At 47.3% G+C, this 15,400-nt stretch overlaps 1 protein-coding gene across 1 annotated transcript in view; it reads left to right on the plus strand.

Moving 5' to 3' along the window:
- The first annotated feature begins 863 nt into the window (after window positions 1-863).
- The window catches only part of IQGAP1 (IQ motif containing GTPase activating protein 1), a 183,118-nt gene continuing 168,581 nt past the window's right edge, over window positions 864-15,400 (plus strand). The window contains exon 1 of the mRNA XM_077829238.1: window positions 864-995. Within this exon, the coding sequence (XP_077685364.1) occupies window positions 941-995 (55 nt within the window). The 5' untranslated portion in view covers window positions 864-940. The remainder of the gene's footprint in view (window positions 996-15,400) is intronic.

Consider the following 15,400-nt stretch of genomic DNA (forward strand, 5'->3'; position numbering starts at 1 on the left):
GCAGCACGGCTCTGTGTTGGTTTGGGGCTGAATGGGCGTGGGGGGGCAGCACGGCTGGGGGCTGGTCTGGGGCTGAATGGGCGTGGGGGGGCAGCACGGCTGGGGGCTGGTCTGGGGCTGAATGGGCGTGGGGGGCAGCACGGCTGGGGGCGGGGCTGGTCTGGGGCTGAAGGGGCGTGGGGGGGCAGCACGGCTGGGGGCTGGGGGCTGGTCTGGGGCTGAATGGGCGTGGGGGGCAGCACGGCTGGGGGCGGGGCTGGTCTGGGGCTGAAGGGGCGTGGGGGGGCAGCACGGCTGTCGGGGGAGTGCGGGGGGGCTCGGCTGGCAGGGAATCTGCGGGGCAGCGCGCGCTGCCGACCTGGTGCTGCCCGCTCCGGCGGGGGAGGCGGCTGGGGGCGGGGCTGGTCTGGGGCTGAAGGGGCGTGGGGGGGCAGCACGGCTGTCGGGGGAGTGCGGGGGGGCTCGGCTGGCAGGGAATCTGCGGGGCAGCGCGCGCTGCCGACCTGGTGCTGCCCGCTCCGGCGGGGGAGGCGGCTGGGGGGCGGGGCGGGGCTGGTCTGGGGCTGAAGGGGCGTGGGGGGGCAGCACGGCTGTCGGGGGAGTGCGGGGGGGCTCGGCTGGCAGGGAATCTGCGGGGCAGCGCGCGCTGCCGACCTGGTGCTGCCCGCTCCGGCGGGGGAGGCAGCGGGGGCCGCGGCGGGCGCGGGCGGCAGGGGCAGGGGCAGGCGGCGCGGAGGACGGGCGCGGGCGGCAGGGGCAGGGGGCGCGGCGCGGAGGACGGGCGCGGGCTGAGCGCGCAAGGCGTGGGCCGTCGGGAGCGGGCGGCGCCTCTTTCCGACACACCCAGCGCCGAGACCAGGAAGAGGAACAGCCGCTCCCGCCTCCGCCGCGTCCGCCCAGCCCCGCAGCGACCGAACGGCCTCGCTCGGCCCGCAGCACCATGTCCGTCTCGGAGGAAGCGGACGGGCTCGGGATGGCCCGGCCCCACTACGGCTGTGAGTCCCGGGGAGGGCGGTGCCCGCCTTCGCGGCCCGGGGGTTGCCGCTGCTCTGGGGATGGGCCCTGTCTTCGCGCCCGCCGTCCCTGCCCGCGTGTCGCGGGCTCTGAGGGTCCGATGGGGTTGGGGGACGCGGGTTGCGGTCTGCGGCCGGGGCGTGTGGGCTGGGACCGGTCCCCGGGGCCGGGCGGGGCGGGGAGCCTGCCCGCGACGCTGGGGGATGGGGACGGGGACGGTCTGACTGCAGCAGTCACGTCTGACTGCCGCGCAGTCCTCCGCGCCGCCGCCCTCCGCATGGCGAGGGCTCGGTGCGTCCGCCTGAGCCCAGCTGGCCCTGGCCGCCGCCTTCGGAGAGTGCCCTGGCACATGGGGCAAGCGAGGAGGTCACGGAGCTGCAGCTGCCCCGTGTCTCACGTAGAATTGGCGCTGGAAAAGGCTTGCTCCGTCGGAACGAGTCTCACTCTTCCCCGAGGCCTGTGCGGGCGTGTTCCTTGCAGAATTTGGTCTTCAGGGCTCTGCCAGGCCAGTTTTATTGACCTTAGCGTTGAGGTTTCTACTGCTTTCTTTGGGAGACTCCCATGGCTACACTGATCTGTCAAGAATCTTTTGCTAATGGTCTGTCTAAATTTACCTTGTCTGAATTCAAACATCTCAATTCATCTTCGCATATTCAAGTTTTCCTCTTCTTCATTTCTTGAACAAAAATATCAGGTTAAGGAGCTGCTTCCTCGTCATTTTGCTGTATTCGTGTTAATGTACTATTCGCTACTTTACATATTCTGTAAAAGACATCTGAAATATTTGCAAAAATATCAGTCTTACAAATATTAGAGAGTCTAGGTGGGTGAGGTAATATCTTTTAATGGACTAACTTCTTTTGGTGAGAGAGACAAGTTTTTGAGCTTACACAGAGCTCTTCTTCAGGTCTGAGAAGTACTCACAGTGTCACAGCTACATTAGACCTGAAGATGAGCTCTGTGTAAACTCAAAAGCTTGTCTCTCTCACCGACAGGAGGTAGTCCAATAAAAGACATTACTTTTCCACCTTGTCTCTGTAGTAGCGTAAGACCAACATGGGCACAACAACACTGCAGCCTACAAATATGAATGGCTTGACAAATCCATTTACGCACTTGCAAATAAGAAGCTGGCCCTTGCTAGTGCTATCAGTTTCTGCTGAATTTAAACTTAACTTTAAAAGTCATGACATATTTGTCTCTTAATATTCATGGGAGAATTTTGTGCAAAAAAATTATGCACACAGTATTTAAAAATTCTGCATATTTTGTTTGTCAAAATAATACTATATAAACACACCAGTTTGAATTATTTTGGTAATTTATTTCAAAATACGTGTCAGCAACTGAGTCTGTAACAATACAGACCAAAAAAAAATTCAGAAATTTTTTTTTGACAAATAGATTCCTTACTAGGCATATTAATACAAAACTTCAGTAATTTATTTAAACTACAGTACAGAAAGGTATTTCTGCACTTCTCAGAAGCAGTGTAAAGGCTTGCGGGAGTCAGGGGTAATGGAGGAGCTGAGGGAGAGGGAAGGAGCCTGGGAGTATACCTGGAGGGTTATTGGGTGTGGGTGGGAGAAGTATGGAACAGTTTTTTTGGGGGGGAGGATTGTTAGGGAATTGGGGCGCTTCCCCATTGCAGACACTGGTTGACTCTGAGCCTTTCCCATTCAGTCAGGCACATCTGCCCCCGCCCCCGTGTGGCCCTGGAGCCCCCTCCCATTCAGCCCCTGGCTCAATGCTGTCACACCCCGAGCTCCTGAGCCTGCACCCCAGTCTGCCCCCCCCACTAACCCTTCTGAACCGAAGTCTGTGACCCCCCCCCCCAGCAGCCCTGTGTGCCCCACTATGCCTCCTGACCTGGCTCCACCAGCAGGTTGTTGTAATGAAGGTAGCTGGCTGCTAGCTGTTGCTGCCAGTCAGCCAGCTGTTCTGGCACCACGGCAGCCTCTGGTGGGAGAAAGGCAGAACTACTGCACTTCTTGGGCAGAATGTATTTTTTGCAGAGAAAAAAAATTCTGCACTGGACATGAATTCTGCGTGTATGCAGTTGCTCAGAGTTCTCCTAGGAATAAACTCTTATGTTTGTGATAATAGCTTTTCTAAAGTAACCCATTGCTGTGGTATCTTCCACAGTCTGCAGGCAGACAGCTGTGGTGCTGCCATTGCTGCTTAGTGGTTTCATAAGCATATTCAGTGTGTAACTCCATGCTGGTGATGTTCAGTGTTGCAACATTGAAGTTAGCAGGTTTCATGCTATTTTTCCTCCGACTTTGCTTGGGAAAACTATTGGAAACTAGCAGAGGTAGCCACTTATTTATGATGTAGGAGAGGACTCAAAAATGGAGGCCGAGGTGGAGGTAGAGTAGTAGAGACCTATTGGTAACAGTGAGGGTGCTGGAAGAAGGGGTAGAATAGAGGAGAGCCGCCCCTCTTGAAGCATCCAGGAAGCTGTGGGGCAGTAGTGGCAAGATGGGAAAGGTTCTCCCTGCCAATAACCAGAAGGAGGATGGAGGTGTTTCAAATATATCAGATCTGCTCTAGACAGACTAATATGAAGGAGGAAACCCCTGAATAAGTACAGGGACTAGTAGCCTGCGGGTGTGTACAATATAACTAAACTTGTTTTTTTGTTACAGTGCCCATCTGCATAGTTTTTGGGCACCTCCCCAAAGATAGTAACCACAGTTGCTTTGGGCAGTGTGCTATTTGTGTCCCTTCTTCCTTGGAAACAATTGGTGCTATGTTTCTTTCTGTCATTCTTTCTTCCCTTCCTTCTCTCCTAATATTCCTCCTCTTCTCCCCCTCCCCCTTCTTGCCTTCACATCTTTCCCTCTTTTTTTAGTCATTTTTTTAGTTGCAGCTGTGGGAAAGCTAAGTCAAATATTTTACACATTGTTCTGAAGGCTGTGAAACTTGTAGTCATTTTTATCTCCTTGGGCATGAGTACCAAAGCCTTGACTCGGTCTTGCTCTGAGGTTTACAGTTTCATAGCTCCTGTGGAACATAACTGTTGGGGGAGTTTATGGTTGTGAAGAGAGACACCTTTCTGAGATATCTTGGGCTGGTTCCATGGGGGACCTTAAAGATTAGTATTAAGACCTTATATTTGATCCTGTATTCTGTGGAGAGTTGGTGTAATGAGTGGAATACTGGTGTGATGGGCCTTTCAGTGGCTAGCAGGTGGGGAGGTGGGCTTCTCTGTGGGGTGGTGTTCCTGAACTTTGCTGGTGTAGTCTATTCCTTTGCAGTCTCTTGTATCAAACTATGGCAGGTGTTTGATAATTTTTTCATACGCTGTTTAAAATATTTTTCACATCAAAATGAGATAAAACATTTACCTGTTCAAATGCTAAAGGCTTAGAATTGTTCAAAACATCTTTCCTTCTACTAATGTGCTTCAGCAAGCACACTCGCTAGTCCTCAGTGGCTGAGTGAATAGTTTGATTTGATGTAAGGTGTGACTATTATAAAGGGCCAAGGTCCCACTTTACCCCTTAAGCCATAAAAAAAGGAATACTTTTTTACATAATTTGCCTCTGGATCTAACTCCCACAAGAGATCATTGAGGCTAAGATAACCAACCCAGGGCTCATCTCTTGGTTTAAAAAATTTGACATTTATATGGATGAGAACATGTGCAGTTGGTTACATTAAATAAATACAAATTGAAGGGTTATAAAATCTCAGGTTTCAGGGCATAAGCCAGCCTCTGACTGACAGGGGTTAGGAAGAAACTTCCCCTATAGGGAAGTTATTTCAGAACTGCCCACTATGGGTTTTCTTATAATTTCCTTGAAGCATCAGGTACTGCCCTCTGTCAGATGTAGAATACTGGACTAGATGGACCATTGGTCTGATCTAGTATGGAAATTCCTATGTTTTAAAACAAAGCAACTCCCTAACAAAACAAAGAAAGCAAGCTTTAGGTTTCTGGTGTGACAGGCCAGTGATAATTGTAGATTTTCATTTTGAAAAAACAATAAAACTCCATTGACCACTGCAGATTCTCCTTTTTAATATAGCAGAAAATAGGGTTGAGATTTTCAAAGCTTCCATTACAATTAATGGAAGAGATATAGCTATATCCCCTGAACTACTCTGAGAATTTAAACATAGACTTCTACAGCAACAGCAAGATGCAAATGAGATGTCATTTGGTTCCAAGTTCAGCTATAACAGGAACTTTGGGTGCCACTATGTTTCCTTCCCTGCACTTGTGAAGAGCAAAAGGATTGTGAGATGGAGGTACTCACCTTTTGCTCTGTGTGATACCTGTTTCTCCATTCATGTTCTTTCTGCACCCTCCCCACATGCATAAAACATCTAGTCACCCTTCTATATGCTTCCACTTGCTTCATTTGACACAAGAAGAGCATTCCTTGGTTCCTTCTGCTACAAGAGAACTCCTTTTCCCCACTGATGGGATTGTCTCCTTTTTAAATGAATTCATATTACATAAAAAAATGTTTAAATTTGCAGTCTGAATGAAATGTTAACACTGAAAAGTCAGGAAATTGCAGTGTTAATGCTAAACCTTAGGTCTGCCCCTTCATGCTGTATGCATTGTAATACAGTCTTTAATTACATGACTGCATGCTATTATTTTCACAGGACCCATTCATCATTCAATGTATAGTTTAGAATAGTGTTTTTCAAACCGTGGGTCATGACCCTCTACTGGGTCACGGCATATAAGGCGCTGGGTCACCTTGCTCTGGTCATCACTGCTAACTGGGATGTTGAAAGTCCCGTCGGTGGTGCTGCCCAGCTAAGGCAGGCTAGTGCCTACTTTTTCCAATGCCGCACTGTGCCCCGGAAGCGGCCAGCTGTGGGTCTGGCTTCTAGGCAGGGGGCCATGGAACTCTGTGCGCTGCCCCCTCCCTGAGCAGCAGCTCCGCACTCCCATTGGTCGGCAACTGGGGAACGGGGGGAGGGGGTGGTGCCTGTGGGCAAGAGTTGAGCGGAGCCGCTTGCGCGCCTCTGCGTAGGAGCCAGACCTGCTGCTGGCCACTTTCAGGGCACATTGTGGTCTCCGGTGCATCCCAGCTGTGCCACTGACCAGGAGCCATCGGAGTTAAGTCCGCACCCCAACCCCGTGCCCCAATCCTCTGCCCCAGCCCTGAGCCACCCCAAACCTGGAACCGCTTCCTGCACCCCAAACCCCAGCCCCATCCCAGAGCCTGCACCCCCAGCCCAGAGCCCTGACTCCGTCCCGCATCCCAACCTCCTGAGCCTACCCCCAAACCTGGAGCCCCTCCTGTACCCCAATCCCCTCATCCCCAACCCCAGCCCAGAGCCCTGATCCCCTACCACACCCCAGACCTGAGCCCCCCCACAACCCAGAGCCCCTCCTGCACCCCAGAGCCCTGACCCCCTCCCGTACCCCAACTCCCTGCCCCAGCCCAGAGTCCCATCCCATACCCTGAACCCCTCATTCCTGGCCCCACCCCACAGCCCTCACCCCAACCCTCTGCCTCAGCCGTGAGCACCTCCCAGACCCCTCATCCCCAGCTCTGGGTCGTGGGCATCAACAATTTTCTTCAACTGGGTCCCCAGAAAAAAAGTTTGAAAACCACTCGTTTAGAAGATATGCACTCAATGAGGCAGGGGTTCATAGTGAATGAGAAGATGCTCTTCTAGATTTGTGGCTCATTTTGGGCTTTGTTGTGTTTGAAGTTACCACAGTACAAATCTGGCATAAGTCCATAGAAACTAATGGTCTGATTCTGAGTGTTCATGTTTGTATATGAGTAGATTTGTATCCTCTGTACAGTGTATGAGGTAGGGATGTTCTCACTGAACAGCGGAAACAAAAATAAGCTTGCTCAGCTGTCTCACTACTTGCGCACTGAATGAGTTGGGATTCTTAAGAAATACTGCCATGTGATTATGTAGTTTACATACCATATTGCAATGCAGGTTCACAAGGAGACAGTGTTAATGTTGCACAGGCCCCAGACCTGGCCCGCAGCTGCTCAGAAATGCATTGCATGGAAAATTGGGCTTAGGTCCCATTTGGACCCTGCCCAGCATGGAGGAAATGTCTGTGTAATTTAGTTATGGAGGTTTAATAAGCCTCTATTAAGCATGTGTAAACTGCACTTTTTCAGAGATTTATAACTTGGCCAAATTTGGGTGGATTTTCACGGGCACAGCAAAAGGATTCCTCTGACAGAGGCCATCTCTGCCTATATTTCAAATTCCTGCTCCAAAGGATGGGGCCACTGAAGCTTCTCCGTTTTAGTTCGTTTTAATACGTCTATTAGTAGATTATTCCAATGCCAAAACATTTAGGATGGAAATGCTTAGGCATCCTTAATGTGATAGCTATTGTTACATGCTCCAGCTACAATAAATTTTAAGAAGAAATATTTTATGTGAATGAGATTTTTTTTTTTTAGGCTGCTATACATGTCTGGCATTAAAATAATCTGTTAATAGATTTTAAGGCCAAAATGGCCTATTATAGTAATCTTATTCTGACTTCCTGCATAACACAAGATTTAGAACTGCAGACATGGTAATTTCGGAGTAGCAGCCGTGTTAGTCTGTATTCGCAAGAAGAAAAGGAGTACTTGTGGCACCTTAGAGACGAACAAATTTATTTGAGCATAAGCTTTCATGAGTTACAGCTCACTTCATCGGACGCAACATGGGAATGTAATTTCATGTTATAAATAATGCAGTCTAACAGGACATAACTTGAAGAGGTCTTATTTTATTGAATAGATTGGGGGGGGGCAGTGAATGGTTCGTAACATTCATTATACACATGAGATGGGATGTATTGTGTTAATTTCCTGGGTCAAAAGAGTTAAAGTTGTTATAAACTTTTTCACTGTCCAACATAAAAACAGTGATACAAGGGGGTTTGTTTTTTTAGAGACCTTGATTTACTTGATTTCCTGGCAAACACACAAAAGCACTTATTTTAAAGTTGAAAGTTTGTTAATTAAACACAAGAAATAAAACAAGCATTTATACTGAAACTGGAAATGAGTGATTATGCAAAACAAACTTAATTACAACCTACTAAACTCTGTTTTTTTGGGCAGCCAGAATGTTTGGTTTTTTTATTTAAGCAACCTTTCTTTGATGAAAAGAAAAGAGCTAATTTTACTTTCTGTTTTGTGTGTGAAGGGTATTCTCTTTTCCAGTTTTTAACAACCAACCAGGCACAAACTGGCGGAGAAAGAGGATAGAATAGGTGGGGGGAAATAAGTTTTTGTTGATGTTTTTGGAACACTGGATGGCTGGTTATTATGTTTGAATGCTTTGGCTAGTGAGTTGGCCATGACACCTGCTTTTTGGCCCCGGTTCATTTTCCAGTCAGGGACTTCATCTGGTTGGGTCTTTTCTCCTTAGAAAGGGCAGGATTGAGGTAATTTCATCTTGCTGTGCTGATGCAGTGCAGTTCATTTCAGGATTTGATAAAAAGCCAAGAGAGTGAGAGAGAGGACAGGAGGAAAGAAGGGAGGCAGGCAGAACAGGATTTTATGTGCCTCTTCAGTGCTGACTATTAGGTATTCCTACAGATGGGTTGTGGACTGATTGTCATGATGATCTGATGATTATTCAGGACTCACAAATGAAAAACAAATGTCCTTGAATAAGAGCAAGGCCAAATAGCCTTCCTCCTTGTGTCTTGGGTTTCAGGGAATATAAAACAAGCTGGGATACAGCCAGGATGAGCTATGAGATTTTTGCTGGCAAAGTCTCTTTTTAAGAACCCCGAAAAAGGAAAAAGTGGGCAGCATAGTTCACCCCCTTGTTATTTTGTTTACCAGTTAGGCCTAATATTTGGCACACTAATTTTCCTTTAATTTCTGGCTCCACGTTTTTTGTTTCTACCAAGCATGATTTTAACAGTCTGTAACCCATATGAACAGGCCCTTTTTCTTTGGACTAATTTAATTTTTCTGTCTTGTTTTTTTGCACTCTTTCAGAACATTTATTGAAAACAACTTGACTTATTTTTTATGGTTAATTTTTAGGCAGGCAAAAAGTTATAGGTTATTGTGACATTTTATGAACTTTCACATACTTTCTACATTTGAGCTTACAATTTGGGTCCGTTTTTAGGTCCAACCATCACAAAGGATGACGTGTTCCCCATGGCCTCTTAGGGCATGGCACATGTTCATTAGAGAGAAGGTGAATCTATCAATTTGTACAAAGCCTCACTTACTGTTTTTATTGTGGTAGTGCCAAGAGCTGTGAAACACAAAACAAAAAGATTGTCGCTCCCCCGGACAACTTACGCTCTGAGCATAAAATGAGACAACAAATGGCTACATACAGATGGGGAGTATAAGGAAACAGTGAAATAGTATTGATCACCAGGGGAGGCCGTGGTCTTGGCGCACCAGCTGTCTAACCAATGTCAGTTTTTTTGCAGGAATCATGAGAGGTGGGAAAAGGGGTTTTAAGAAGGTATTTGAAGGAGGACAATGAGAGAGCTTTATGGATGTTCATTGGGAGTGCCTCCAAGCAGTATGGGAGAAAGCAATAATATATTTGAAAATTTAACAAGTGGGAAATGAAGGCAGACATCACTGGCTGATCAGAAGTAGGAGCTGACATCTTGATAGCGTATGTGAGATTATCGGGTGGGGGTAGGTAGTGAAATTACAGACAATTGTCTTAGGTTTGCAGTGGTGCAAGAAGAGCCAGTGATGGGATTCGTCAAGGTAAAAGAGGTGGTAGCACTAATCAAGATGCAAAATGATGAGAGTCTGAGAGTGTTAGCTGTGTGGGAAAAGAGAAAATGCTGTATCTTAGAGATGTTGCACAGAAAGGATTGGAAAATTTAGGCACAGCCTGGATGTAAGGAACTAGAAAGAGGACTGAGTTGAAAATGATATCCCCAAATGAAAGTTGGAGAGGGGCTGAGTAGGATCCTCTAAACAGCACTCTGAAGGAGCAATTACAGAAGTAGGGGAGAATCAAGAGAGGACTGAGTCATGAAAGCCAAGGAAGGATGAGAGATCAAGAAGAACATGGTTGACAGTGTTGAATCATAGAACTGGGAGGGACCTTGAGAGGTCATCTAGTCCAGTCCCCTATACTCATGGCAGAACTAATTATCTAGACCATCAGAGCTTCTTAACCCCTTACAGGTAAAGGAGGGATTTTATGCTACCCTTAGCTGTATGTTTATGACACCATCCCTGACAGGTGTTTGTCTAACCTGTTCTTAAAAATCTAAAACTAAGCAAGGCCAAACAGGGCAAATATAAAAAAGCAATGCTGAATAAAGCAGCTTTCTGTATAGTTTAACAAATAATACAAAAAACAAGGGAACTAGCTGGGAACTGGATTGGCTGGCTATATGAATACTTAGAGCAGCTTGCTATTAAATAAGTATGCTAAAAAAAAAAATGTATAAAAGCCTGTGTAACTTCCTGCTCTATGTACAGGATTTGAGATTCTATTCTCCCTGTACCTTTTTGCAGCTGCAAATAAACTTTTCTGCTTCTCCACCCCGTTGTGATTATTGGGTGTAGCACACGGGGTAGCGAACCAACTCCAGCTGTTGTTTAGCCTCTCGGCACTGGGTGCCGGCAACAATGTAGACTCCACAACCTTCCTAGGCATTTTATTTCAATGTTTAACCACGCTGACAGGAAGTTTTTCCTAGTTTCCAGCCTAAACCTCCCTAGCTGCAATTTTAGCCCATTGCTTTTTGTCCTATCCTCAGAGGTTAAGAAAAACAACTTTTCTTCCTCCTCCTTGTAACAACCTTTTACATACTTGAAAACTGTTGTCATGTCCCCTCTCGGTCTCCTCTTTTCCAGACTAAACAAACCCAATTTTTCAATCTTCCCTCATAGGTCGTGTTTTCTAGACTTTTAATCATTTTTGTTGCTCTTCTCTGGACTTCTTCCAATTTGTCCACATCCTTCCAGAAATATGGCACCCAGAACTGGACACAATACTCCAGTTGAGGCCTAACCAAAGCGGAGTAGAGCGGAAGAATTACTTCTCGTGTCTTGCTTACAACGCTCCTGCTAATACATCCCAGAATTATGTTTGCTTTTTTTGGAACAGTGTTACGCTGTTGACTCTCATTTAGCTTGTGGTCCACTCTGACCTCCAGATCCCTTTCTGCAGTACTCCTTCCTAGGCAGTCATTTCCCATTTTGTATGTGTGAAGCTGATTGTTTCTTTCTAAATGGAGTACTTTGCGTTTGTCCTTATTGAATTTGATCCTGTTTACTTCAGACCATTTCTTCAGTTTGTCCAGATCATTTTGAATTTTAATCCTATCCTCCAAAGCATTTGCAACCCCTCCCATCTTGTTATCGTCCACAAACTTTATAAGTGTACTCTGTATGCCATTAGCTAAATCATTGATGGAGATATTGAACAGAACCAGACCCAGAACTGCTCCCCGCAGGACCCCACTCATTATGCCCTTCCAGCATGACTCTGAACCACTGATAATTACTCTCTAGAAATGGTTTTCCAACCAGTTTTGCACCCACCTTATAGTAGCTCCATCTAGGTTGCATATCCCTACTTTATTTACGAGAAGGTCATGCGAGACAGTATCAAAAGCTTTACTAAAATCAAGATATATCACATCTACTGCTTCCCCCCATCCACAAGGCTTGTTACCCTGTCAAAGAAAGCTATCAGGTTGGTCTGACATGATTTGTTTTTGACAAATCCATGCTGTTACATATCCCCTTATTATCTTCTAGATGTTTGCAAACTGATTGCTTAATTATTTGCTCCATTATCTTTCCAGGTACAGAAGTTAAGCTGATTGGTCCGTAATTCCCTGGGTTGTCCTTATTTCCCTTTTTATAAATGGGCACTATATTTGCCCTTTTCCAGTCTTCTTGAATCTCTCCCAACTTCCATGAATTCTCAGAGATAATCGCTAATGGCTCAGATATCTCCTCAGTCAGCTGCTTGAGTATTCTAGGATGCATTTCATCAGGCCCTGGTGACTTGAAGACATCTAATTTGTCCAAAAAAAAGGAGTACTTGTGGCACCTTAGAGAATAACAAGTTTATTTGAGCATAAGCTTTCGTGAGCTACAGCTCACTTCATCGGATGCATTCAGTGGAAAATACAGATCTTGGGAGACGGGCCAGTCCTTGCTTACAGACAGCCTCCCAACCTGAAGTAAATACTCACCAGCAAACACACAACAGAACCACTAACCCAGGAACCTATCCTTGCAACAAAGCCCGTTGACAACTGTGTCCACATATCTATTCAGGGGACACCATCATAGGGCCTAATCACATCAGCCACACTATAGAGGCTCATTCACCTGCACATCTACCAATGTGATGTATGCCATCATGTACCAGCAATGCCCCTCTGCCATGTACATTGGCCAAACTGGACAGTCTCTACGTAAAAGACTAAATGGACACAAATCAGACGTCAAGAATTATAACATTCAAAAACCAGTTGGAGAACACTTCAATCTCTTTGGTCACTCGATTACAGACCTAAAAGTGGCAATTCTTCAACAAAAAAAATTCAGAAACAGACTCCAACGAGAGACTGCTGAATTGGAATTAATTTGCAAACTGGATACAATTAACTTAGGCTTGAATAAAGACTGGGAGTGGATGGGTCATTACACAAAGTAAAACTATTTCCCCATGTTTATTTCCCCCTCCCCCCACTGTTCCTCACACGTTCTTGTCAACTGCTGGAAATGGCCCACCTTGATTATCACTACAAAAGGTTCTCCTCCGCCCCCCCCCCCCCCCCCCCGTTGGTAATAGCTCACCTTACCTGATCACTCTTGTTACAGTGTGTATGGTAATACCCATTGTTTCATGTTCTTTGTGTATATAAATCTCCCCACTGTATTTTCCACTGAATGCATCCAATGAAGTGAGCTGTAGCTCAAGAAAGCTTATGCTCAAATAAATTTGTTAGTCTCTAAGGTGCCACAAGTACTCCTTTTCTTTTTGTGGATACAGGCTAACACGGCTGCTACTCTGAAACCTGTAATTTGTTCAAGTAATCTTTAACTTGTTCTTTCCCTATTTTAGCCTCTTCTGATCCTACCTCATTTTCACTGGCATTCACTATTTGAGCTATGAGATGACTGATAGCTCAAAAGATGAGGATGGAGTATTGATTCTGATCTTTGCCCATGAAGAGGTGATTAGAGTTTTTGGTGAGAGCAGTTTCAGTGGAGTACAGGAGCCAGAAGCTGAATTGGAGGAGAGAAATACCAGACAGGGCTTGTAGATAGTGCATTCAGTAATCTTAGAGATGACATGGAGCAGTGGTTGTAGTGTGTGGGGAAAGAAATAGAGAGTGAGAGGATTTGGGAGGGAATAAGTGGGCATTAGGGAGATCAGTGGTTGGGATGGGGGTCTCTGGGGTAAATGGAGAGGTTAGCGGTAAAGAGAAGATGAAGTACTTCTGTGGCAGTGACAGCAGAGAAAGGGAAGAATTATTTTTCGATTATTGTGTTTTCTTTCATTTGTAATGGACAGCTTGATTTAGCCATCAAGCCAATGCAGGCCAGTGAAAATCTGGACCCAGGTTTAATCCCGTTTGTTATAATATGGAATCATGATGAATAAGAGCAATGTAGAGGCACTGTGGTCTAGTAGAGAGGGGCACAGACAAGGAATCAGGAGTCCTAGGTTCTTTTTCTGGTTCTGTCACTGATCTTCTGTGGCCTCTTAGACAAATCATTTGCCCTCTTTCTTTTTTCTGTTTCCCCTCCCACTCTTTGTCTTGTCTGTTTAGATTGTAAGCCTGTGGTCTCCAACCTTTTTAAGCACAAGATCACTTTTTGAATTTAAGAGCAACCCAGGATCTACCCCACCCATTCCCTGAAGCCCTGCCCCTTCCCCCAAGGCCCCACCCTGCTGATTCCTCCCCCTCCCCCCCATCGCTTGCTCTCTCCCACCCTCACTCAGTTTCACCGGGCTGGGGCAGGGAGTTGGGGTGCTGCCTCTGGGCTGGGGCTGAGGGGTTTGGAGTGTGGGAGGGGGCTCCTGGCTGAGTCTAGGGCAGGGGGGTTGGGGTGTAAGAGGGGGTGAGGGGTGCGAGCTCTGGGAGGGGAGTTTGGGTGCAGTAGGCGGCTCCAGACTGGGGCAGGAGATTGGGGTGTGGGAGGGAGTTCAGGACGGGTAAGGGTGCTGGCTCTGGGGGGGTGGGGGCTCAGGGCAGGGTCAGGGGGTTGGGGTGCAGGAGTGGGTTCTAGGTGCAGGAGGGAGTATGGGGTGCTGGCTCCAGGAGGGGTGTCGGCTCCCACCAGGCGGCACTAACCTCGGGTGGCGGTGCAGTGGGGATAAGGCAGGCTCCGTGCCTGCCCCAGCCCACGCTGCTCCCGGAAGCTGCTGGCACATCTCTGAGCCGTGGCCCTGGGGGGGAAGGGGCATGTGGCTCCACGCACTGCCCATCACTGCAGGCACTGCCCACGCAGCTCCCATTGGCCGTATTTCCCCGTTCACAGCCAATGGGAGCTGCAGGGGCGGTGCTTGCAGGTAGGAGTGGCGCACGGAGACCCTCTGCCCCCCACGCAGGGATGTGCTGGCTGCTTCCGGGAGCGGCGCAGGGCCAGGGCAGGCAGGGAGCCTGCCTTAGCCCTCCTGTGCTGATGGACTTTTAGCGGACAGAGATTGCGACCGACTGGCAGAGGCTCCGCGATCGATCTACCGTTGGTGACCACTGCTGTAAGGTCTTTTGGTTAGGGACTCTACCTTACTATATGTTTGTAAAAAGAAAAGGAGTACTTGTGGCACCTTAGAGACTAACAAATTTATTTGAGCATAAGCTTTCGTGAGCTACAGCTCACTTCATCGGATGCATTCAGTGGAAAATACAGTGGGGAGATTTATATACACAGAGAACATGAAACAATGGGTGTTACCATACACACTGTAATGAGAGTGATCACTTAAGGTGAGCTATTACCAGCGGGGGGGGGGGGATGGGAGGGAACGTTTTTGTAGTGATAATCAAGATGGGCCATTTCCAGCAGTTGACAAAAACGTCTGAGGAACAGTGGGGGTGCAGGGGGGAAAGAATAAATGGACACAAATCAGATGTCAAGAATTATAACATTCATAAACCAGTCGGAGAACACTTTTCAATCTCTCTGGTCACGCAATCACAGACATGAAGGTCGCTATCTTAAAACAAAAAAACTTCAAATCCAGACTCCAGCGAGAAACTGCTGAATTGGAATTCATTTGCAAATTGGATACTATTAATTTAGGCTTAAATAGAGACTGGGAGTGGCTAAGTCATTATGCAAGGTAGCCTATTTCCTCTTGTTTTTTCCTCCCCCCCCCCCCCCCAGATGTTCTGGTTTAACTTGGATTTAAACTTGGAGAGTGGTCAGTTTGGACGAGCTATTACCAGCAGGAGAGTGAG

This window comes from Eretmochelys imbricata, chromosome 10, assembly GCF_965152235.1.
Source record: "Eretmochelys imbricata isolate rEreImb1 chromosome 10, rEreImb1.hap1, whole genome shotgun sequence".
NCBI classification, from domain to species: Eukaryota; Metazoa; Chordata; order Testudines; family Cheloniidae; genus Eretmochelys; species Eretmochelys imbricata.